General features: G+C 40.2%; 1 protein-coding gene across 3 annotated transcripts in view; it reads right to left on the bottom strand.

Annotated features, from left to right (window-relative positions):
* Window positions 1–27325, bottom strand: part of arid1b (AT-rich interactive domain 1B) — a 142516-nt gene that overhangs the window by 76269 nt on the left and 38922 nt on the right. For all 3 annotated transcript variants that reach the window (XM_061301366.1, XM_061301368.1, XM_061301367.1), the window contains 2 exons: window positions 14023–14172; window positions 3826–3933 (listed from right to left, as the gene is read on the bottom strand). In XM_061301366.1, coding sequence (XP_061157350.1) covers window positions 3826–3933; window positions 14023–14172 — 258 coding nt within the window. The remainder of the gene's footprint in view (window positions 1–3825; window positions 3934–14022; window positions 14173–27325) is intronic.

Here is a 27325-nt window from a genome sequence, read left to right as displayed (position 1 = left end):
GCAAGAAGTGAAGATTTTTTTTTTTAATGTGCTCTGTAATGCACTTTACAAAAGGAATTGTGTGTATTTATTTTAAAAAATATGACACCTGCTTTTCCAAAGCATTTTAAAAAATACACACGCTTGCTTTTGGCCTCTCTAAAAATGAATCGGGACTTTCTGCCCGTGAGAAAATGTGGGTCTTAAGTTAAGGAGTCCTAAGATGCAAATCCAAATAATGACACTGCAATTCTAAAAATCAGCAACTAACTAACTATAAGTAACACCGAATTGCAAGTTGCTTCTGGTTCTGTGGTTTGACCGTGAGAATTCCTCTCCATGTGAAAGTGGCTTCAGATTAGCGCTCCTATTCTCGGACACGAGACGTGTTGGTGACGGCGGTGGCCGGGAGCTGCTGTGGCCTTCGGCGCTGCTGCACCTTCTAAGAATAGGCGGCAGCATTCAGGGCACATTTTGTCTCTGTGTCGGCCCAACTCCCATTCTCCTTCACATGCCCTACCTCCATAAAAATGGATAAAAGAAACATCTCGCACTGCAGTTATTCCGCTATGAGAAATGCAGTGGGAGACTTTGTCAGTGTCGTTCCTCTGTACCTTTGTTTCCTTTCTCCCCTTCACGCACTCCCCCAGTGTGAGTTAATGTGGAGGCTGAATGTAACCCTGCTGGATGACATTACTGTGTGCTGCCTGCTGGCCTGTCTGGGGATTCTAAAATAAAACACAGCAGTGTGTCTGAGCCAGTCAGGGCACATACTGGCGAGGCAAACTGAAAAGCTCCGACAGAACATGCGCGCATTTGACACACTCGTGTGTGCGTGTGAAGCTGCCACAACGTGCATCGATGCACTTATGCATGTTTATGTGCCAAGATGTGTGTGCGTGTCTTGTGATTGAGGTGTGAGAGAAAGAGAAAGAGGAGAGTGAGGAGGTTCGCTGGCCTCTCCAGCTGTGTCCTGTCAATCATTCATGACCTAACACTCAGAGCAGGGCTTGACGCTAGCGGAAGGGACAGTTAGTGTTTGACAACTTCCTTTAAGTCAAGTGGGGCAAATGAGCTCAAAAAGACATATTCAACTCAGATTTTGAGTGGAAAAACATGCAACCGCTAGAACTCCGTGGCCTGTATGCAGCATCCCCATCACCTCACACAAGTGACAAAAAGATTAGCACGTTTCACTTCAACGCTTCACACACTTTCTCCTTATTTGCTTCCTCGTCCTGTTCTTGCCTCCCATCCTCCCTCACCGCCTTTCCACATGGCTGGCCTTCCACTCTCATGTCTCGGAGCATAGGAGGCGGCGCGGCAGCTTGGCAGGCTGTCAGGGGAGCGCTGGAGAGCTGGGAACATGTAGTGACTGGAACAAGGGTGCGTGCGTGTGTGTGCGTGTTGGGTTCCTCCCATGAACTGATTTTGCAAGAACTATTACCATCTTGCACCTTGAGGCCAGACACTGAGATCTCGCACTTGTTCAATTTCCAGTAACAGTCCTAACAGTGAGCAAACACAACAGGAAATCGCAGAGCAGGTCCGCTACTGGCCCAATATTGGGCAGGCACTGTGAAAATGGAGCAATTGCCGTTAAATAAAATCCAACTGTCACACATTCTAGTTGTGCAGTAAAACAAAGGTCGAGGTACTCCAAAACTGATGTTGTCGCTGCAAACTGCAACCAGTGCCACGGGTGCGACATCAGGAAATTTTTTGTGACATCCACTCAGTGCGTTTGGCATTTTGCACATGCTCTTTCGATGCCACCACAGAAGAGCAATTGTAATGATAAATTTCCATTTTTTGGGGGGAGAAAACCAATTTTGAAATATGGCCTACAGAGAAATGACTGGTCGATTTTTTTAGATTCAACTCTAAGTGAAAAGACTTTTTTCATTTCCAACCAAATGTGTCCAAATATGAACAAATACAGCTATTCAGATTTCACCAAACTAACAGATTGAAAGTGCACAAATAAATGCATGACTCCAAGAGATGATTGCAGTCAAGAGTGTCTTTGTAACCTTTGTAAATGTTTTTGGAACTCTGTGAATTTCCAGAAAAAGTCCGATACTTCGGGGCAAATTGCAAAAGACATGCTCTAAGATGGTGCCGGATAAAAAAAAAAAAAAAAAGAACGACAGTAAAACTTTCCTAAACAGATGTTCTTCTCAGTGGCTCTTCTATGCTGCAGGATTTCTAAAGTCAAATGTATTAGTTTGACAATATGTACAGTATATTAGCTTAGTTGTACTTAGCAATGGCAAAATCAGGCAATTTCCGATGTTATACGTTAAACAAGTTCATAAATCATAACCAACCCACAGATTCTTTACTCTGACTGTAAAAAATGGTAAGTGGGTCATTATCATTAACAGCATGGACACTGTACAATGAGATGAAATTTGAGATAGTTCAAGCACAACTATTTAAGACCCATGGGACGCTGTGACTTGCATTCATATTAAGTCACCTTTAGTCTCTCTTCAAAAATACCGCCACATCACACAGCAGACGCATCCCAAAACAACAACATGACACTTTGCCGACCTGCTCTCCCTCCCACCTGCCAGAGAAAGAGGAAGAAGAGATGACAGCAGCTTTAGATCTGACATCAAACGTGAGCGAGAGTGGGAGAGAAACAGCTATGAGTAAAAAAAAAAAAAAAAAAGGTTGTAAATGCACCATGACAGCCCGCTGAAGAACATAGCGATGCCAAGCGAATTTGTTCTTTCTCTGTTTCCAGCAAACTTTGGTTCAGCATGTAATTGTTTCCATCATCAAGTTGGGAAATATTCCAAAATAAATGTCTGTGTAAACGGGGAACACATATTCAGTGAACCTCTGCTTATCGTAGGGGATCTGTTCCAGATCCATCTGTAGCAGCAATTCAGTTTTTCAGAGTTGTAGCCATCCCATACACTCTGAGAACATTGTGATAGCTATTAAAAAGCCCCGCCCCTTTACTTCGGTGATGCTCTTGCTCGGAATACATCAAGGTCATTTGTCAGGGAAAAGTGGAGTTGCTTTTATGATGTGACTTTAGAATGAAAACCAGAGTGGAAAGTAAAAAACACATGACAAAATGTGTGATATGAGGACAGAGGTGAGTTTTAAGAAAGCTCGTGTTCTTAATGGAATGTAGCTCGAAAATACAGACAGAAGCCACATCTTCTGACGTCCTCCTTCTACTAATTTAAGTCCTTATCTGCATTCCACATTTATTGCATTCTCTCCATGTGAGTGCAAGCAAGATCAAATTCAAACGTCCTGAGTTCATTTAGAAAAAGTTGAAACCACCCATGTCATGCTTTTCATATTCTCTCCAGCAAATTCCGGTAGTTGTTTAATTCCATTCTTTAGAATGCAGAAGAGCCATGTGAGAACTGAACTGATTAGTTCCGGCAAAAAATAAAAAAAACAATCAAAGCAACTCAAACTAATAGACCATCCTGGCCTGAGCAATTTTTTTCTCAATGACTCCCGCAGGCAGCCCGTTTAACAAGTTTGAGCGAGCCCAAATGCCAAGAGGCAGTGCGCGTGGGTTTCCATGCGTGACTCTGCGCTTCAGCACGAGAGCTTGTGATCGTACATATGCTTCTGCCTGTGGGTTGTGCAACTGCCAGACAGAGTACATGATGCTTTGACCACAGATACTTCCGCCACCCTCGCTATTGACCATAGGCAAAACACAAATACGAGCCAGGAGGTAAACAGATGCATTTGATTGGACGAGAACTCAGAAGTGAACAAATGCTGAAAGTCCTTTTTCTCTCAACAGGACTGTCACAAACACACACACACAAATTCAAGATATTTCCAAGCTGTGGGACTCACCGGCAGACTCGAAGGGCGGTCCTGGGAGGAAACACCATCCTCATTGTTGCTCTTCCCAGAATTTGCTGGGCCTGGACCTCTGGTGCTATAATTCTCTTGCTGTGACTCCTTAAAAGAAAGAGATTTGGAAAACATGAATAAGTTAAAGGGTGTCAAGTCGATAGAATTCATATGATTTTTAGCTCTGGCTAATTCCAACTGGTTTTATACTGGGATGTTTGTGTATATGTCTATATCTTTAGTGTTCATCAAACTGGTACTGTCATGTCTAAATAAATAAATAAAATAAAATAAATAAAATAATTTCAGTAGTTAACTCACAGTTGTGTACATGTTAAAAATGCACAAGTAATAAGATTATTATCATGAAAAATTGGATTTCGAATACATTTAACTCCACACGGCAATATTATTCCTATTACACCCAGTATGACATTTAGTAGTCTTTATCCACAATCACAGTTCTTGACTTCTTCAGCATTCACATAACAAATCCCAGGCAAGGATGAAAAGAATGTACACCCTCAAACACAGATAGAGCGCATGCAGGGCCATAACATCAGCAGTCCATCAACACGCCGCACCCCCAAAATCATTCATGCCTGAACCGCTCCAAACACAGTCACGCACAAACACACATGCATTCAATGCTATTGTTCATTTTCTTTCCTTCTGTAATCACAAGCCTATCTAGTGTAATGCAATTTTCTCTCCATTGTCGGAGGTATTGCCCCCACCCCTTCCCTATCTCAGTCTCTCGCTTCATATCAGCGTCTCCTTCCCTCTCTTTCTTCGCTTTATTCACCACCGAGGTCCTTCCTCCAACATGTTAAGCGTCAGTAGCACAATGCCACCTTGTTATGGAGCTCTGAGTGCAAGGATTAGTGATAGCTGATAGGCACACACACAAAGTTTGGCAGGCGCCGCACGTCATACATACATGCACATCTATGCGCCACACGTCTCCATTTTTTGACTTTTAAAATCAGTTTTCCCCTCGTCCTACACCTTATCTGTTGTGTGATTAGACTGCAGTGTTTGGGCAATACTCCCGGCAGCTCTAGCGGATATCATGTTGCAGCAGGAGATTACCCCTCACACCTAGATACTTGGAGTGAATCTATTATTAACAAATTAAAAGTGTAGTCATTTGCGGAGCAGAGGTGAATTACTCTCGTGCAGAACTTAAACCGGATTGCATGTGAAATATGCTATCAAGTTAATATTCTTGCCACTTTTTCCGCCAAAGTTTTAGCGCATGTACAGTTTGCAAGCTCCCCTAACAACTGCGCGCACGTAGAGACAAAAGTTAATGTATTCACTCATTCATTATTAAGAGAAGGTAATGTAATGACCTTAAAAGCCCCAGAGTAGTTCCTTGAAATCCACATTTCAATTATCGGCCAATTAAACCCCAAAAGCAGTAACAAGGTGGCATTTTTATTCTTTGAAACTTGCAGCCATGCTGTTTGTTGGTCCCTTGAACCCATGGCACCAGCATTTTTGGAATAATTAAATCATAATCATCATAATAATAATAATAATATTAAGAAGAAGAAGAATGATCTTTTCAGCCTTCTAAGTTTTGACTTCCATGCCTAAAAATTTTAGTTCTGTACCTGGCTGCATTTTGACAGCATCAGTAAAAACTGTCCATGACACTTTTGACAAAACTGAAAAGTATGGGTCCAACAGTATCAAAAAAAGAGCTTTGCTTGAAATGAAAACACCTTTGCCACATTAAAAATAAAACAAAATTAAAGCTAGTAGAAGGTTACTATTTAGAGGGCTGTGCTCAAAATTACCTTTCATGGATGGAAAAAAAAATGAACAGACAACCGAATGGAAAACACACAAAGTGTCAGCTGAAACAAGTCCAATATTTACTCAGGCATATAAGTCTGTGTGTGTGCGTGTGCGTGTATGGATGCTCGTGGGGATTTCTGTTTTAAGTGGGTCAAAGTGGGGTTAGCCTCGTACTACTGTTTACACTTGTGTTCTTACATCATTGCTGTCAATTGTAAAGAGAGAGCGGGTGAAAGAGACAGAGAGAGAGAGAGAGAGAAGGTAGGCGGAGGGCGAGGTGGGAAAACGTAAGGTGACACTGCGGCTGCACAGAAAGAGGAAGAGCAAGAAGATGAAGAGAGGAGCGTTGATTAAAAGAAAAAAAAAAGTCGTAAAACATCAGAGGCAATGAAGGAGTGCTGCGAGTGCATCCTTTCATTTGAGCCCCCCCCACTCCATTGTCTCAAAATCCCATTTCCCAGCTAATTTAGAAGCTTCTAAAATACACTCCGCCGCTCCATACCTTAAGCCTAAGGCCACGGCTAATCCTGTCTCCGCACACACTTTTTGCGCAAGCGTGCACACTCATTCATCCTCGGCGCTTTTCAAAAGACTTCATCTTGGCGTAGTGGAAACGAATGAAGGATATTGAAAGCAAGCGTTTGAAGTACATGAGGGAATGCAGAGGAATCAAACTGTGAGTTAAATGCTATTAGACAGCTGTGTGCAGAGCCAGTGTAATATTAGATTTGATTGAATAGATGACTACTGAATGTGGTGTAATATATAGAGCCGGGAGAGGCTTTATGCAACCGTAAATCAATAATGCAGCATTGCGTTAATCTCACTCACAGGAAGACGGCGAATGAGACGCTCAGAAATGCTGCACGCTGACACTTGTTTGGAATATGAGGCCTGCTCGTTCCGGCTTTCAAATGCCGCTTGTATGCTAGCGTGATGTTCGCCTTTGTTAATCCCAAAATGAAAATGTTCATTTCCGAAAGGGTGGGGTCAAAGGCGTCCCCCCCCCCCCCCCCCGAAACTGTCTGATATTCAAACGACGTGTTATTTAAAAGGAATCGCTGATCCAAAAAGTGATCCAACCATCACACAGCGACAGTTTCTTTTTTTTTTTTCTCTGTTTGACATTTTTCATCTCTCACATCATTTAAGAAATGCACTTGGCCTTTTTGACTGGTTGCACTGCTGAATTTTGAACTCTGCATTTAAGGAAGAGGCGAAGGTGAACGGTCGGCTCCTTTTCAATCGGCACGGCCGCCTGTCTCGATGAACAGAATTCAAGATAAGAGAAACGAAAAAAAAAACATTACCGAGGCATGACAGAGCCACCATCTTACAAAAAAAGTAGCACATTTGCTATTTTAAATTAAGAGCTACTTGCAATACATCTGCCTCAATCACTTTTCTTTACAAAAGAATATTAATCTAATGGAATATATTAAGTATGAATAACCCTTTGTTGTATTGTAATGATGTTTAGAGACCATGGGGGAAGAACTGGAAATGTTTTTTTATACTAACGCCTACGTCTTTGAACATAAAAACTGTCCAGTATGATTTATTTATTCATCATCACTTTTTGATCGATTTTGTCTTATTTTATATGTTTATACACTTTTTTGTCAAGTCAATTTTCACTCAACTTTGTGGCGTGGCCAAGAGAAAAAACACTATAGCTTACTGCAAACGCAATGTATTATTTTTTTTTTTAAATAACATTCTTCACTTTCCAATTTAGAGTTAAAAATATTAATCGGGGTTGGGTTATTGGTGGGTTTTTCAAAATAAATATTTTGATCCAACCAAGAAAGTGCCATTCGCTTGTCTTACCGTCAACATCTGTCTGTTTTTCTCTCCACATATAATTCTCTCCCCCTTGTGCCACTGCTCCCTTCATGAGTACAGCTCCCACCCACTTCCTCTTTGTGTCTTCCTCCCCCTCAAGCCTCATGACTACCAAATGAATTAGTCGTCCCTGTTGTTGCACAGCACCTTGGAAGATGCACATCTCACAAAATCTGACACTAATTCCATTAATATTCATTAAACATTAAGCTTAATTGCGTGTCTTTGGGAGAGAGGCGTCAACTCACAAAGCGAGAGAGGGAACATAAACACACTATTTGGCAAAATCATGACACGCGTGCACACATGAACACACAACAACCATATTGGGACTGACTTTGAAATACATGTCCATGATAATTACACTGACCCAACCATAATTGAAGCACTGACTACCTGGACAGTGTTGCGAAAAATATGAAGAATCATGGTGTGGTTACGATTTTTTTCTTTCATGTTTTATGTGATGGTTTGTTATTTTACAAAAGCAACCCATATTTTACATAGTGATTATTTTGAATACAATGCTAATATATAACAGCAGACCTACTTTCATATGCGGTGACCGCTTTTTAAAAAGCAGTGTTGGAGTTCATGCAAATGATGGCCATTCATGCCAGGCTGGAGACTATTATTATCATCACGGCAAAGGTGACCATTAAAAGTGGAAATGGCCATGGAACCGCCTGTGTATTTCTGTGTGTGTCTATCTTAATGGGTCCATTTGAAACATGGTCTGTTCCGCTTCTGAGTGTGTGTGTGTCCTTCAAACCGATTCAAATGCAGCAATTCACCACAGCTTTGCACAAGAAGCCACGGGGCACAAATACGGCACTGTATAGACACGTACAAGCAAGCATTTCCTTCTGCCTATATAAACAGATAAAACCAAGTTCAAACACACACACACAAGGACACGCTGTGTGTGTGCGCCAATCTTCCCCTTCAGATGATGTCAGATATACTGACAAGGTTCAGAGATGACAATCCCTATCATCACCTTTCAGGAAAATGGTGAATATTTTGTCGGGAATATTTAGATTGTGTCGAGAATGCTTGTGCTTCAGTGCGGAAAACAAAACACACCACCAGAAACAACACTGATATTTATAACATCGAGTTACTAAATTAACTTATTATGTATGACCTACATTCCAACTCAATTTTAGCAAAGTAGTGCTGTGCAAAATTAGATCTTACATTAATTTAATGGCAATTTTATCTCATCTTTTCTCCATTGTGAAAATACATATTTTATAAATGCAAAAATTACATCTCTCCAGAACAGTCTCAACTCATCCGTACGAGCAGAACATAAGGAAACAGCCCATAACAAAATACGCCAAAATCGGGACACTTGGCAGCTCGAAAGTTGTGAGACAAAATATCACAACGTAGATTTTTTTTATTATCTGTCAGGCATCAGTACCAATGCACCCATAAACTGCTGTACCATTGTGCACAAACTTCAATTGCTTTGGCTCGAAATTAAAGAGGACACCCACACTAACTGGCGTAAACCCAAATGACTTTTGCTAAAACATGGAAGAACAATGGTTGAACATTGGCAAGCATGACTTTGACATTTTGTGTGTGTGTGTGTTTTCTTTCCTTGTCTGTGAAGTCAGTATCCAGGAACAAATGTAACGGCATTTCCTAACAAATGGCAGCTAAATGAGGTCCCCAGGGTGCCGCGCTGCTAACTACTGGCCTTGCTTTGTTCAAAGCCATTATGACAATCCAAAACACCGTTCTCATTTTTGGTCATTTGCATTTGAATTGCTGTACAGCTACACAAAAACAAACACAAATCAAAAAGAGGGTGGAAAAAAAAAATGACGAAAAAAATAACAGAGGTGGATTCCGCTAGAGCAATTAGCAAATGTCAGTCAAGAGTGGAAGGAAAACACAGACTACTTTGAAAGCTAAGTGTGAAAAGGCAGGGGAAGTAACAAGCAGTGATGTAGACTTGAACTGCACTATACTGCAAGGAAAATATTTTTTTTACATTATTTAGCTTCAACAGCTGTAAAGCACAACCTGTCATCGCATTGTCAGATTTATACAGCAGTCAAAATAGATCATTGTCATCGTTCTTAAGGGGGACGGCTCTCCAGTTGCATCTGTTAATGTTATTTCAATGGGAGTAATATTTGTAAAATTTTATTAAATTTGAAAGGGAATATAAACTGCACTACGGGATTAGATTCTGTCCCTAATCAAGTGTCCTGTAAGTACGGTTTGACATGCTGCCGAAAATGCATATATGTAAAATTCATCAAGCTTAAGTGCTCATCAAAGGGAGCCAATCTGAATGCAGCAGGCCTTGGGTTGCCGTGGCGATACGTGGGGACATTTAGAGGGCTCAGATAAACTCTGCCATTTAAAAGGTTATGACAATTAACGCAGCTCTCCGCAAATTACCACTGCCAGACCTTTACCCACGGACATCTCTCTCTCCTCCTTATCACCCGACACCCAGCTTCACTCTGCTTCTCCTCCTCGGCTGCCATTTGCCCTCCTTTGCAGTCGCCCGTCGTCCCCGCATCCTTCCATCCCCTTCCAGCCAGCAGCACTTTTATTATCACGCTAATTAACAGAGTTCTTCACTTAATATTCAAATGGTGACCAATTAATGACACTGAACTTTGGGCGCTCCTCCCACACGCGGTTTATCTGCCACTTTCACCACCACCCCTTTTTCACTCTCCTCGCTGACTTTCATTTCCTCTGTCTTGTCCCTTCAACCTCCTCGTCCAACCTCCCCATAGCCAAGGTGAGCTCCAATTTCCGTGCGAGCGCGCGTGCGTGCATGTTTGTGTGCAGCGAGAGGGGGGGGGGGGGGGGGGAGCTGAAGGAGGCAGCAGACCACAGCAAGGGGGTTGTAAAGCTAGGGGCCAGGCTGTAGAAAGACTCGGCAACCTTTTAATTAACCCGGTGTGATTAAAAGCAGGGGAGGTGGAGGAGTGGAAAGAAAAGGAAAATGGCAAACTGGTAGTGCAAGGGAAACGACACAGGAGATTCACCGGCACACTGAGTGCAATGTTTATTTTGGGCTATTTTTAATCCAAGAAAAAGTATTCTTTTTCCAAAGAAACTGAAGTAATTTAATGTAGACGGAATGAAAGGCGGGTATGGCATAAAAGCCATCAAATTTTTCACAATATCTGACCTTGTGCTGATTTTTTTGTCTTAACTAATTTCCTGTGTGAAAAATGTTTGTTGGACATGAACAATATTTGTATCATCCTCTTTTGGCAATTCGACTTGAAATGTTAAAGAGTGTTTATGGACAAAAACACAAAGCATTGGACTAAAAATCTACTCTCTCAAAGCAATGTTTTCCATGTGTGAGTGTTCTTGCACAATCTTAGACACATTTAACCTAATTAGCACATTTTATTTTAATGTGCAAATACATTTTGCTGATTGGCTATGTTTACAGCGCTCGGCACAAATGTGGGGCAAAGATAAACCTCTGAATCAGTTCAGTAGGCTTCCATGAAGGGAGCTTGTCTCCTCCAATCAGTGGGAAACAGCTCCCAAGAGGCGACTGTCACGACAGGAACAGGAAATAGATAAGACCAATAGAGGAAAGGACAAGTGGGATGTGTTTCACAGCCGGATGGATGGGCTTTACTTGAATCTAGATGGATTTCATGTGGAATGACTTGCCTCCTGAAATTCAAACCAAATACAACGCTGTGACATATTTTACAGTTTATACTAGGCCATAAAATAACTGAGCTGTATTCTGTGTTAATTATTCCCCAAGCATAAATTGAGGGGTTTCTTGGTGCTAATACGATTCACATGAGGTCCAGTAACATGTTCTGACATTGTTATGAGTTGAAACATGGCAGCTGGCCACTGTCAAGTTTTTAGGTCGGCCACACTTAAGTGCTCAATAAAAGAAACATCATAAAAAGAAAAATCTGAAAATTGTTGAAATTAAAGCATGCTCTCACATTTAGATTTTTATGGGGTTGAACGTACAGATAGTAACAACGTTGATGATTAACATTAAAGAAGGGAAGGGGGGGGGGGGGGGCAATTGAGCTAGCTTTTCTACAAACCAAATAAAACCTCATGGCAACATTTATAAAATGAGCCAAAATACATTATTCTAAATCTGTCTTCAACAAAATACGGAGTCACATCGCATAATAGTGTATAATGCATTTTTTAAAAAGCTGTAAATACATTTATGTGTGCTGGATGACTATATAAAAACTGAAAAAGGCCTCATAAGAAAAATGGTTTTCCTCAAACACAACATGGACAGGAAGAGGTGAGACAATTTGAAAGAGAAAAAAAACACCATGCTTTTTTTCAAATCTTACCTCCCTAGTATTTCTGTATCTATCTTTTCAGCCTTGACATTATAACCTGCACTGCTCCTTGCAATCAGATGAGGTCACAGCAGTACAACCGACACAAAGAAATGTGCTATTTCCAGTTCGATTTGCTACTGAACTAGCTAATAGTGCTTGGTTGCAGAGCTAATTCTTTGTCAAAGGAAGCTGGAATGGTTCCATCAGCGTGAAGATGTCCTCTGGCTAGGGTTAATGGGAGTGAAGTGGGCTGTGGGATGCGGCGCGGAATGCCCCAAGATCAACATAAAGAACGTTGCAGCTTGGATTTCTCAATTTAATGTCGGGTCAAAAAGCATGGGTCTAAACCACAATGACATCCTATTCTGCTGCGAGTTCACTTTTTTTTTTTTGTCTGTGTGTATGTGTGTGTGCGCGCACGTGCGTATGTGTAATCTGTTCAGCGCGACTCACATCATGCCTCATTTTAGCCCCGAATCACAAATAAAGGTCACCAGTTGACCTTTTCACAGCTCAGAATTGCTGCAGCACATTTGGCCAATTTATGTTCACGCTGACGCACGAACACAAAACTGACACAAAAGACTCACTCGAAGAAAAGAGCAGCTCTGATATGAAAGACCACCAAATCCTCTATTTGTAATCCTGGCTAGATAATCTGTGTAGGTTCAATTTCAAGCCATGTTTACTCTTCGATCCTAAATGGACAACAAGGCCTTTTTTCTCTATACTATTTCCACCCTCTGAAATACTCAAATTGATAGAAAGTAAAATTTTTGATCTGTGGAAAAATGTCATGCTTTTCTATCAATGAATCATTTCAGATTATTTGAAATCCTAAAAAAAAAAAACAATGATAACAGCAGCCTATTTAGGAAACTGACAACTCTATGCACCTTGTATTTGTTTCATTTAACACAAACAAGGGGAGTAAAAAAAAAGAAAGTGCAAGATTATCATTTTGGTTTAAGGAAATAATTTGCATCATAGTTTCAAAGTGTTCATTTTCTCTTAAAAAAAATAAAAATAAAACTGCTTTGACACCCAGCAGAAAAGCTTTCTTGACAACACCCATTAATGATGCCGATTTCCTTTTGTTGATGTTAACAGGCGCTTGACGTGACATAAATCATGAAATTAAACTTAGCATGCTTGACAATGACAAATAGAGGAAAAACAGGCTCACTGGTCACCTATAGGTATTCACATGATGACCAATAAAGAACACTGATGGTGCAATAAGAGCTATCGCCAATCAGAATGCTCGAGTGGACGCGCTGTACCTGGTCTATAAATGTCAGCATGGGTCAACTGTTGCCACATCATCGGCTAATGATGGAAACACATAGATGCCATCGCCAAATGTCAAGCTGGCCATGGATTTCAGAGTTGTGCTCCTACAATATGTTTCACGTTTAGGATTGTCAATTTACACAAATAAAAACCACACCTCTAATACTGATCTTTTGCAAGAGTTTGGAGATTTCATCTAAATTTACTCTGCTTTGCTTCATTCACCCTGTCTTGTCAGTTATTTTTTCTTGTCCATTTTCATTGGAATCTCACTGTGTTATTTCTCCCTGCACTATTTTGCTCTGTTTCTATCCAGGCCACAGTCATTCCACACTGGCTGCGCAGTGGATGGAAAACACATGGGGAGCAGACATTAGACTCCAAAACAATGTGAACTTGAACCCTGCTTCTGACTCAGAGAGAGAAAAAAAAATGTGTCGAGCATCAGATTGAACTTGGCCATTCAAGTTAGAATAAGTTCATATGTGTGACAGGTCCTTTGTCACTATGATTAGTTTTGTATGTGCTCGGCTGTTTATGAACTTTTTGTCTACGGCGTGTATGAGCAGACAAATTGAAAGAATGTGCAGAAATGTATGTTTCTAAACAATCACAGCATACCTTAAAAATAAGTTACTCAACTTATTCCAAATTTTAAAAAGAATTTTATGGTCTACCATAACATTTTTATCAGGGAGGTATTTGACAACATTATTATTGTGTTTTAGTTTGCACTAGTTACACGAATAATCATGAATAAAAAAAAACCACTAAATAGCAATACTACAAATGTTATCAATAAAATTATCTAGTAGTGTCATCAAAACAGTGTTATCTGGATAAGTGGCGAATATTTACTCTTCTTTTGGATCTAATTAGGGTATGCCCAGTGAGTGTGTATGCTCGTGTGTGTTGTTACCTGAGGCGGTGGTCGTGACTGCAGGTAACTGCTCCGGTTGGGACCCGGAGGGGTCTGTTGGGGTGGACTGAAATAGGGCGGTGTTCCCTGCTGGCTGGCCTGCTGCTGCTGGCTGTAGCCGGCCATCCCCTGCTGGCTGTACGGCGCCACCTGCCATGGCAAAATATCCCAGAATGAGAAAGACTCAACATTGCCTTTAAATCTAAAGCAATGCAGATACGTTGTCAGCTACAAATTCCAAAATTCGAAAGCAGGTGCCTGCATAGTGAAGCTACCGTATTTTCCACAACATAAGGCACACCTAAACACCTCCAATTTTCTCAAAAGCCAACACTGCGCCTTATAATCAGGTGCGCCTTATATATGGACCAATATGGATTCATGGATGAGGACTAATTTATTAAAGTAAGCTTTACGTGTTTATTTTGTGTGTTGCGTGATATTAACGTTTGAACAACGGTGAGTTATTGATGTATTGTTATTGTTTTCATTATTTCGAGTGTTACTATATTGTGATTGCATTAACGTTTGAGCAACGTTGAGTTATTTATTCTATGCGCCTTATAATCCGGTGCGCCTTATATATGGACAAAGTTTTAAAATGGGCCATTCATTGAAGGTGCGCCTTATAATCCGGTGCGCTTTATAGTACGGAAAACACGGTAGTTACAGTACAACAGTCAATCACATTCAGAAGAGATCGAGCTGGACGGAGGATCAAAATAAACACACAAACATCCCAAACGGGCTCGTAACCGTTTTCTGATTCATCGGAATGTCCCTTAGCTAAAGGATTTGAATTTAGCAAGACCAGGCTGACGGCGGACTCCCAGCAGTCCTGTGCCTAATGAACTCGCACCGCAAAGAACTCTAACGTAATGTCCTCTGGCTCGCCAAATGTGTCATCCTCTTCAAATTATCTCCAACTCGCAGCTGGGATGAGGTGTATGGGATAGTGCGACGCGCCCGTCCTAGGTCGTAACACTAATGAGGGACATGCGAATGAGCTGGGGCCTTCCAGGACGGTGCAGTTTGAGAGTAGCTTGCCAAGCATCGCTGCTGGATTACATGCACGTTAGGAGAGAGAATATGAGAGAGGCTGGCGCACATTCAAATGTAGTCTAAATCCCAGTTTGTCATTTGTTATGACTACAGACGCAGCCAGGTGCTGCCACTCCTCGAAGGATTTCTGCGGAGGTGTGGGTTGTCTCGCTCACACACAAACACAGACACAAAATCCAAACAGATGACTAAACATCATTTACAGCTGGCGGTAAAGCAATATGACAGCACGTTTCATGTCATGTTTTTTCCCCCCTTCATGTCATGTTACTTTTTTATTCTATCGTTTACTCCATCCAACCAACAACCCGGCCAAAATCTCATTAAAACGACAGTGGTTGTAATTCGTGTTGGGTGCAAAGCTCCTACTTCACGTCCACCTCCATGAGATAAACCCTGAGAGGTCCCCTTAAATCTTCTTTACAAAGAGGAAAAACTCCAAGACGATTTATATCTATAATCATGAACGTAATGTAACAACTAGTAAGGTCTTGTTAGATCAAAAGCATATGCTGCACATTTGTAGTTTTATTGTGAATGATATTAGCAAGGAATCCCACTCATAAAAGTCCTGTTTAAACTGATGGCTGGTGTGAACCACGATATGATGTTACTCACGATGGCAAATGGAGATTAATACTTGGGAAATAGTACTGGAGAGTAACTCCTTTGAGGAGGTGGTGAAAAGAAATCGTCCATGGAGATTGCCACAATGATGCTTTCAATAGAGATGATTGGGCAATATAGAATACATTCCACTTCAATACGAATTTGATTAGAAAGGACAGGTTAGTGTGTGTGTGCGTGTGTGTGCGTGTGTGTGTAGCGCTCATTGTGCGAGTGTGTCATTAGACCTTCGAGACAGACAGGGTGAGATCAGTCTCGCTGGCAGAGAGGTTAATAGCGTGGCCTTGCTCGTGCCAACCCCTCCACTGGATTCATTACTGCCAGCCAGGGCAACGCACCACACACACACGCACACGTACGTACTTTGCGCTGGTAATGCTCTGAAATGCACTTTGCACATGTAATTATTAATAATTATGTGTATTAATGAAAAATGACGTGTACGATTACAAAGACTGTTTTGCAGGGGATGGGGAAGCGGGGGTGGCTCGCTTTGACTTATAAACATAATCGTAAGAAAATGTGAGTTCAATGGTGAGACCGGTTGATGCATTTACTCACTTGCAAGGGTAATTACCCAAATAAAATGTGCTTTAAAGTAAATAAATAAATAAATATATATATATATATATATATATATATATATATATATATATATATATATATATATATATATATATATATATATATATATATATATATCAATATATCTATATATATATATAGAGATATAAATACACGTATATATATATATATATAAATACACTTATATATATATATATATATAAATACACACACATATATATATATATATATATACACACACAAGTATGGCAGATCACAATAATGACCAGTCAACAGCACAATACTAGAAATGACTTTCCATAACATACACAGCCGTGTTTGCTCCCCTATATGCAGTGTACCCATACAGAACAGCGTGTACAAATGCACTTTGACTGAAAGATATACACGCAGAAATAAATCAGCCTGGTGTGCTGGTGCGTCCAACAAAAGCAACACCTGTGCGCTGAAAAGAAGACAATTTTCTGCCTTTCCTTTCCCTCCACTCAGGTGCAGCAGACCAAATAACAGTGTGCTTCACCCAAGGTGTCTTGGCATGTATACACTGTCAAACATAATGAAATGACAACAGATGCTAGGTGTGAAATGACACATAATAGGCATCCTGCAAAGCAAATTCCCCGTGAACTGCAAAAAGACTGCGATGTAATATACAACCCCAAAGACATGAAAACATTGCTAAACTTCGAAAAACTCAATCATAAAAGTCTTGAAAAACGGAATAAAAACAGAGTTACTTTGCCAATGATATGATGGGTTGTGTGCCCCCAAAAGACCTTTTAAAAGTCAGCACAACATACAGCTTGTAATTAAATTGGGCCATTGATCAAGAGACATAATATTGTCTATTCGGCAAGCGACAGGGGACTGACTGCGGGTCATCCAATCAGTGGAGCGATCACGCTAACCCAAAACACACTACAGGTACACACAGAGTCTAGTCAGTTACACACCGTAGACAGCTAAACACAACAGACAGGTTAAAGGATTAAATGAAAAACACTCGAGACAGTGCGCAAAGCAGAGAGGAGATAGATGGGGAGGATGTTGACTTATAGTTGTGCATGGAGTGATGTTTGACATGATAAGGCAGTGATGGTGACAGTGAGATATGTGGACATAACGAGGAAAGAAAGGGGATGAAGAAAGAGAGGCGAGCACAAGGTTGAGGACAACCTCGGAAAAAAAATGAGGAGCGTTTATAAAGAATAAACATTGTCATCTCTAAAGGGCACTTAAGTTTGACTGTGTTTATGTGCACATCCAAATAAATATGCACTGTAACATCATCAGTTACACGATTGACAGAGATCCAAAAACAGCACGATCAGGAACTTTTCTTTATCCAATGCAGATTAAAATTACTGTATTTTCCGCACTATAAGGCACTCCTAAAAACCTCCAATTTTCTCAAAAGCCGACAGTGCGCCTTATAATCCGGTGCGCTTTATATATGGACCAATATGGATTTGTGGATGAGGACTAATTTATTAAAGTAAGCTTTACGTGTTTATTTTGTGTGTTGTGTGATATTAAGATTTGAGCAACGTTGAGTTATTGATTGTTATTGTTTTCACTATTTCGAGTGTTACTATATTGTGATTGCATTAACGTTTGAGCAACCTTGAGTTATTTATTCTATGCGTTTTATAATCTGGTGCGCATTATATATGAACAAAGTTTTAAAATGGGCTTTTCATTGAAGGTGTGCTTTATAATCCGGTGCGCCTTATAGTGCGGAAAATACGGTACTGAAGACAGGAACATGCCTGTCTTCCGGGTCATAGTCAGCCCCAAACAAAAAGCGGGTCAAGTTGTGTGTGTGGGAGGGGGCGGGGGGTTGATCTGCATCAACGAGCTCATGATTAAACATCAGGAAAATAACCAGCACTCGTCATTGTCCTCGTATCTCTCCCCCAAGGTGATGGCACTCCTGATGCTCTGCACCTCCTTTTGATCTCACAATCCCTTCTTCTCCATCCTCGTACATGGAGGAGAGTGGCTGGGGGTTGACTCCTGAAGGAATGAGGCGTCAGGTGGGAGGGTACGTTGATGATATGCAGAGCACTAACATGAGCCTGCACATGAAATCAGATTCATCTTCTGCCGACTGATAAAGATATATAATAATGATGTCCCAAAGTAGTGAGGTGGCAGTTGTTTGACATTTTATGATTACGGTTAGCCCATTAAATACATTATAAGATGTAATTTTTCCTATACTTATGTTTGTTATTTTTTTAGACAAAAATCTAGTTTACATGATGAAGTTCTGCATTTTTATAGACTGGCACAGTTAGAAAAGGGTGTTTGCGCCGTAGTGGGACTGACCAGCAGACTTGAAAGCAGCCCCTTTCATTTCCTTTCAATTCAGTGCAGATGAAGCCCTTGGACTACATAGCAGAAGTATAATGGACTCGCTGGAGTGATCAGTGTAATTATGAATCTGTAATGTACCTGTAATTGAAGACACACACAGTCCGTAGCGCAGCAATAATGATAAAATGATAACAGTAAACTTGTTAAAGTCAGACAGATATAAACTATATTCCATCTATGTGATGCACCTTGTTTACTCCAATTCCAATACAGCTTTTATTTCTAAAGAACCATTGTTCTTATTCCTTCCTTGTTTTGCTGAAGGTCAAATCCTTGTCACATTGATATCATGTGGTGGATAAAAGGCGTTTGTCAGATGCGTTTTGTTGTTGGATCGCTTTGACTGCTTGCAGGCAGAACTGCAAAAAAGACATTTTGACGGAGGTTAATGCTTACTGTGTGTTAATGCTTGCTGTGAGTGAACCGCCATTTATTCTTGCAGGTTTTTGCAAGCGGCTCTGGGCCCGTTGCCATCAGCTCTAAATGTTTTTTCCCCACTAAACTCCTGACCCCAATCAGAGGCCAAAACAGGCAGACGGGTTGGTTGTGAAGCAGGAAAGAGGGAGAGGAAGGTGAAAGAAAATGTGATTTATTCCAGAGTCAAAAACGGATCTGTATGCAAAACAGGAGTCGTCGGCAGCTACTTCATTTAAAGAAAGCTTTTAGGCGATTTGAAGTTTGGTTATGGTATTACTACGTATCACAAAACTGCCCTATGGAACTGTTTTGAACTTTTTATAAGTAGAGGATGTTGAATGGAGGGTTGCACAAAGCATAACTAAAAAAAAACAAGATTGTGAACCAGCATCACTACAGGCTATTACAATGGAAGCTGCCTAAGTTGCTGGCACTCTAATGTGCCAATGTGTTAAATGATGCTGACACATTAAACTGTCAAGTGGCTCGGGGTCAGTACAGACACTGCCAACTTTGAAAGGATCAGTAGCACCACTTCTCATCTTTACAACATTAGTCTGTTTGTGAGTCCTCAATCAGTAAAGCAGTCCTCTTGGGCAATGGAGCTGTGTAAAGTGTCGCTGAGGTACGTATGAATTGACAATGTGCTGTTTTCCATCTTAGCCTTTAGTAAGTGAATTTTTTTCTGAATACATTCAAAATCAATCAAGTTGAGGTCAACATGTCTTGATAAAAAAAAAAAAAGTTTGGGCTAATAATACTTAGGTCAACTGTCAACCCTTTATAAACTGAATCTCTGTGCTTGGCACTAAGCCAGACAAATGGTGAATCATTTCAATTTAACGTCTCAGATATGTTTTAATGATGCTTTTGCAAATCTCTCCTCCGTCAGATTTGACCTGTGTAAGAATATTTTAGTATGGATGAAAAATCTGATGAATTCTCATTGAGAGAAAAAAAAGGGATAATCCCCTTGCAAGGCACAGATTTTCTTCACCCCCTTTATTTTCCATGTGATTTTTCTTTCATCTCACTGCTCTTTTATCTTATCAATAGGCAGATATAGAGCACAGAAGAGGGAGCAGTGAGTATGCAGCTCTCAGAAACATGCAGTTTGTGATGTATTACAGCCTTGCCTGCATGCAACACTAAATTGTATTAAATCCAAACATCAACTCACCTGCCTGGGTGAGCATGATAGAGTTTGCAGTTCAAGCAACTAATACCAGGCATAACAGAATGAGAAGTGTGTTTTGAAAAGACATAACCCACTTGCGCCTATTATCAAGGTTCAAAATAAATTGTTTTGTAATACAGTTTGCGAGGGAAAATTTACATTTTGCACCTTATTAAAACACACTAAGTAGCAAAACATAAATTAATTTCAATATATCAAATGCAGAGGCAGTCCTAAAAAGCTTTGCTGGGCAGAACCCACGAGTAGTCGTCGGTGGAGGCGAGCTCGGTGCTAATGCACTTTGTTTTAGGAGGCAAAAATGTTACTGTGTTTCTGACATTATTGAGTCTCATAGCCCCAAATTTAATCAAATAACGTTTCTATACACAAAAATACAGTTTTGTGCTCTTCACAATTTAAATTCAAGAAAAGACAAGTTAAAAAAAAAGCCAATTTCTTATTAAGTTAAATATCTTAATTGTATTCATAATTGTTATTTAACCTACAAAAAAATATATATGATTATATATCTGAAAACTGCATTATTCAATAGGGGACATAGGCCCTAATTTAACCCAGATTGACTTTGAGAAAGACAGACTAACTAGAGGACACAGCGGCAGCTGCTATTACGGTCTTAGACGTGTGAAATAAAAAAATGTGGGGGGAGCAGTATGTGCATGCCCAACCTGACTTGTGAAGACATAAACAAAATCCCACTTGTCTGCTTTATTGAAATAAATAACATCACTTAAACTGAGTAAAATGGGAGAGATTTTCACTCTCATTTTTCACTTAATGGTCATGCAGCATTGGCTCAGCGTTACGTGTGATTGGCTGAGAGCCACTCCACAGTCGAGGGGTAATAAAAGTTACAAATGAGAGCAGGCTATTAGAGCCATTGATGTGCGTAGGCTAGCTTGCTAATTAATTGATTCTGAAACTTCATCTATTCCGCAGCCAGAGAGGAACCTTTAATTAATCAGCCTTTTTCAAATTGCTGTCCTCTACTCTTTCAATCTTTTTCTCTGTCCTTTTTCAACCCCACCTTTACACCCCCCCCCCCCCCCCCTAATGTGTTCTGTAATTGTGAGAGGAGAAAGCCTAGGCTCCCGCGTGTCGGCAAGGAGTGCAGGTCTGAGTTCTCGAGGAAAATAGCATAGGCACAAGTGTGTGACCACGTGGATGAGATGGGTACTTTGAACAGCAAGCATTCAATATTTCAAGAGCCTTTCAAAAAGGGAGGGGCTAGAGTGGTCCCTTTTGTATCTCCATCCCTTCTACCCCCTCCAGCCTTCCTGGCAGAGGGGCTGATTTATCTGGGCTTCCCAGTCATCGGTAAGAGGCTATAGCGGTGGCTGCATTAACCCCCCAGACAACCCCGGCACCCGGGGGGCCCTAAGTGCTTCCAAGTGGCCCTTGCTCCCCGCAATGGTGAAAACGGCCCACCCCCTCCTTCCAGGACGCAATCAATGTTGTAGATTACTCATTTCTCTTGCGCTCAAGTCAATATACCACAGGATGATGTTTGGACAGGAGAGGATTTTGCAAGTTGTATTTTTATGATGCAAACTTGAAGGACTTCTATGCCCAAATGAAATATTATTAACATGCATATTGTGCAGAAAATATTGATTTTAATGTCCTACATTAGATAGATTGCTTCACATTCTGATAGCACTCACCACCTGAGACTAAAACTATAAAAAGTGAAAATCTAGGAATCTACCTCAATCCGTAGCTAATATGGTAGTCTACATTGTTTCGAAAAGATGATATGATGATATGTTATAACAATATTGACCGATAATGATTTGATTTCATGTATTTGTTATAGTTAATCAACATATACGTCTTATTTTATTTTTTATTACTTTATTTCGGATGGTTAAAAGAAGTTTACCAATTTTGTATGTATGTTGATGGATTCAACACCAGAACCCAAACACACCTTTCGTATTACAGCCACACAAGAATTTAGTAAAATAATAATTTAAAATACCAATATCTTCAGAAAATGCTGATAAAGATTCTTGACAAATATGTCTTCAGCTGATGTGTGGAAAAGTGTAAAATAGTTCCTGTAAAAAACAGAAAATACCCAAAAGTCAATTATCTGGTCTCGAAGCTGGGAAGTCCAAGCATATTTCAGCATTACAGTGCCCCCACGGGCCCCCTCTAGCTCCGCCACTGCTAGAGTCATGCCTGATTTTCTGTTTATTTGGGTTAACTTTGACTGATTGATGATCTTAAACATTTAAGTGGCAAAATTACTGCCAAAACATGATTTTTTTTTCACTGCACTGTCTGTAATAGGTAGAAATTGCCATTCCCTGAAAAAATTATATGTAAATGTTGAGATGCTGCCGCCAATAAAAACACTTGATTAATGAGGTAATACATCACAGCCCCATGGGCAGTTAGGAGGATAGGACAGTTATGAACACAAAAACATTGGGGGAAAAAAACCTCACTGACTCACAACATTATTAGCGTGAAATCTTCTTTCTCAGATTACAATCATGTTATTTGTATTTTATCAGGAAATATGCTAGTAAGGTGGAAGCAAAAGGTGTTGATTGTAAAAGTAACAATAGATTCATGCATGTGTTCCAGTTACGATGGAAAATGAAATTCACTCCAGCTGTGATATAAGAAAATGGTTTCTGTTCCACATGAAAAAGAAACAAATAGCCAATACAGGTGATTGTTTCTTCAAAACCTTTGGACATATTCACCTTTATTCTTCGTTCACACGGGATCTCACACACTCTTTCTGTCTTCATTGCCCAGGATATTTGTTTTTGTTTTTTATTTATCATCCTCCCACGCAATCCACCCTCTCCTTATTTCACATCAAACACTCTTTCCTTCAAATTCCCTTTCCTCTTCGTCTGCCAACTTTGACATCACAGGAAATTATGCTTGAAATTGGACGAGTTTTTTTTTTTTTTTTTGCATTTCAGTTTCATTCCACTTCCCGAGTAGACGCTTCTCTCATGTGGCTTGTCATTCATCCCAAAGACGCTTTGCTCTTTCTTCTACTTTTGTTTTGTTTTTCACTTCTTCCAAGTACATTTTATTTATATAGCATTTCTCACAGATAACGCACAAAATGCTGTACTTGGTTAAAATACAAAAATAAACTCAAATACGGCTAAGAAACTGCAAGTTTGTTCTCATGTTCTCACACAGTCTCGTGATGTTCGCTGCTACAAATTCCATTTTTAGTTTGAAATTATATTTTTACACACAATTATATCTATATACTGTATGACAGCCAGAAGTAGTTTTTGCTTAATTAAACTAATTTAATAACCACAAAAGGACTGCATGGAACCCCCCATTTGGTTTACTTCCATTATTACAGTAATAGCTTTAATGTGTTGATTAAATTTTCTGAATTGTTTTTATATATTACTGGATCTTGATTTGAGAAAAATCATTGAAATCATTCAGCTTGAGGTATCGATACTTGAGTATCGATACACACATTGCTAACACAGTCACAGGCATGCATTAACAGGATGATACACAAGCTGAGAGCCAGTGTGTTTCCTGAGCCATCATTACTAAGATCTTTGTCTATGCTTGCCTCTTATTACGGGACTAAGCCAAGCAACAACCCAGGAGAGGTTTAACCAAATGTCAGCAAGCTGCAGAGTGAAGAATGTGTCAGAACATGTGCATGAATGCATGTAGGATCATGTGAAATGCCCACAAGGATACACTTCCTGTATAAGTGTGTGTGAACTCTAGACATAGTATATCTTACAAAATCAAGTATACTACTCATATTAAAAATATTTGCTATGTATATGTTATTGTATTTTTTCTGAGAAGATGGACATTTTCACTCTTCTCCTCTGTTGCCAGCAATTTGGACATCATTGGCTGTGTTGAGTAAACTTAAGGGAATTGAACATTTACACGGTCATAAAAGCTGTATACATGCAATTTACAATGGAGCAGTATCATTTCGTCAGTGTTGTGTTATGAAAACATACACAGATCATAAAATATTTACAAAAATGCGAGGAGTGTTCTCGCTTTTGTGACAATCCAAACTATACAGTATTATGAATAAATCATTGAAAAAGAGAAAATTCTCTGCACGATACACACGCAGTAAGGAAGACAAAGGATTAACCAATTTACACTTTTATGGATGTGTTATTTATAAAAAGAAAGGCCTAATTTTAGCTGGCTTTAATTATAGTGTAAAGCAGAGGACCTTTTGTCCTTCCACTAAACCCCAACACACACACGCATGCACGCCCGCACACACACAGCAGGCAATTCACAGAGGTAGACACATATCTGTGACAGGTTGCCTGGCAACATCGCAGCATGTTTGGCTGTGACAAGCTGGGGTTTCAGCCCTGAGGCGCAATGCATCATGGGGGATTGTGTTGCCAATACAGCCGCAGTCAAGATAGCGAGGCTGACATCCCGAACTGTTTTGGCAACATGTGACGACAAGATATGGTAGTTATGGGGGTCCTCTCACATCTCCACATTTTCTCCATTTTACCATGTTGTAATTAAAAGTCATGTTGGCGATCGATATCAAGCACGCCATAATTTTTTTTTCTCAGATGTGACCTCTGACCTTGTTTCTGTAGGTGAGGCTCATTATTCTCATGCGAGCATGTGGAATTAAACCTCCTCCAAAGTCATTACTGTGCGCTACATTTCTAGCAGCTGCAGTAATGCAGTCAATGCGGTGGCGGTGGTGGTGCTGCGTTTAAAGCCAGTACCAGATAATTAGAAACTTTAGAAGCACAGTTCCCATGGCTATAGCCAGAGTGAACAACTAATTCTATTTGAACTAATTACGTTCCATAGCGCTATGCCGTGATTGCTATGCTGGTGCTCGGCCTCCCCTATGTAATACGCTAGAGGGGCTCAACGCGAAATAGTTCAACGGATGTGTTTTTGACTGCGTGAGTGACAGTATGTTATGGCATCGGCTCTCATGGCATGTACACATCTTGCACGGCAACTTCTTTCCCTGCAGGCTCACAACTTCATTCAGTAAAATGTATCTGCAAAATAAGTTTGGGAGTGTGAGGACATCATAATAGTATATCAGTGAGTTTGTAGTGCTACTAATAAGAGGTGAGTGGTAATAAGCTACATTTATTTTTTTACATTTACTCAATAAACCATTTGGGATCAATTTTACTTGTCATAGTAGTTTTAATGGAGCATACCTTTTACTTAATGTTTGCGTTAAGAGGAAACCCTTTGGATTATCAGCCGTTTATCATTACATTTGACTTTTAATTGAGTCATACTTTAAAACACAGGGGTCAAACTCAAGGCCCGGGGGCCGGATACGGCCCGCCATATCATTTCATGTGCCCCGTTTACGTTTATTTAGGTTGACAGTCATAATGGCCCTCCGAAAGAAGCTATGACTACAATGTGGCCTGCGAAAAAAATGAGTTTGACACCCCTGCTCTAAAATAACAGTAGTCCCACTTGAGTACAATAAATACTAAGAATAAATGAGACGTTTGGAAATAATGTGGATTGCCCCTGATGGTTGTTTTTGTTACATCATCTGCTGTAGCTGCTATAGTGACAACAATGACAAATCAATATTTAAGGTCAATGTTCAACGCGCAAATCATAGCGCTGCCAAATCTGGCAGCTGCTGTGAATTTTGTTGCGAAAATCTCCATATTCCTCGAAAGCCCGCTATTGCAAATCCTTTTTCTCAGAATGTCTAACTGTTCACAAGCAGTATACATAGCACGCGTATCTACTTAATGTTCATTAAAAATGCAAGAAATCTGCATGCTAATGTGTTTTCCTCTCCCTCTCCCGCTCGTTCTCTCTCTGGTCTTGCTATATTTAGAAGCTCACTCGCCTCGGTGTGAGCTGTCCAAGTCCAATGGAAGCGACCAAGCTGTCACAGTAAATAGCAGGCAGTGGCAGCATAGGACACCGTGCACCTCTCAGTCTTACAAACACACACTTGCTCATGAGTGCACACACAAGTCAATAGAATATAAGAAGCTTGACTTCATTCTGTAAATGTTCTACAAACCTACTAGCACACAATGCAACTAATACTAAGCGGATGTTCTACTAAATGTTCACATCCTTGTACAAAATAAGATTTATTTATGACGCATCATTGTCTCCAACACAACCTCATTGTGTTGCACTGTGATGCCTCCATGGGGCAGTAATCCACATGAAAACACTTGTTGATAACAAGCAAGCAGCTCATAGAAATATGAAATGAAACCCTTAATGGGAAAAAGATAAAGGTGAAATGTACACCCTCTACTCCGAGCATCACTTCACCAGTGGGAGTCCAAAAAAATGTGAGTGATGACCAGAAGTGACACCAGCACAGGCTGTGATACACACTGCTTGGTAATTTAGACCTTGTCTCAAATTGAACCTATAAAGCCTTCAGGGGGGGGGGGGGGGGGGATATATTGTTACTGCCTGATGACAACCATGGATGTCACATTTATGTTTTTTCCAGGAGCAAGAAAAAAAAAACTTGTTTGACGGTGAAGCATTTCATAAAACCACAACGACCACAAACGACTGTTATTAGACAGCTTTAGCACCGCAAACATAAATCTTTTCACGCTCACCACATTACATGTTGTACTTTAATGTTGTGAAATGTTAACGCGGACTCTGTGTGAATGAGGACATACAGTATGTATGAATGAGGGCCTCTAGTGACATAGATTGATGTAGCAATCGCAAATCTCAGCTTGTAACAATGGTCCCAATGTCATCCGAGCACAATGTACATAATTTACATTTGAATCCAATTGATTTTTTAGCATTACCTTTCCATACTCTCAGAACGTGAGCAGTAATACACAAGCAAGAAACACCACATTTAAAACCTAACTTCTAATCTTTGTTTTAATTCAAGGGTGAGGAATAGATCAAAAAATGTAATTATTTATAGGTTTGTAATTATTTAATCTTGATTGATATGCAACAGTGTCTTCAAAAGTAAACATTTTTTTGATTAAAGATTCATTTAGATATCAGTGGAGAGTCTCTCTTCTA

This window comes from Syngnathus typhle, linkage group LG16 (assembly GCF_033458585.1).
Source record: "Syngnathus typhle isolate RoL2023-S1 ecotype Sweden linkage group LG16, RoL_Styp_1.0, whole genome shotgun sequence".
Taxonomy (NCBI): Eukaryota; Metazoa; Chordata; class Actinopteri; order Syngnathiformes; family Syngnathidae; genus Syngnathus; species Syngnathus typhle.
The sequence above is the reverse complement of the archived record's forward strand: the minus strand, read 5'-3'. Positions and strand labels throughout refer to the sequence as shown.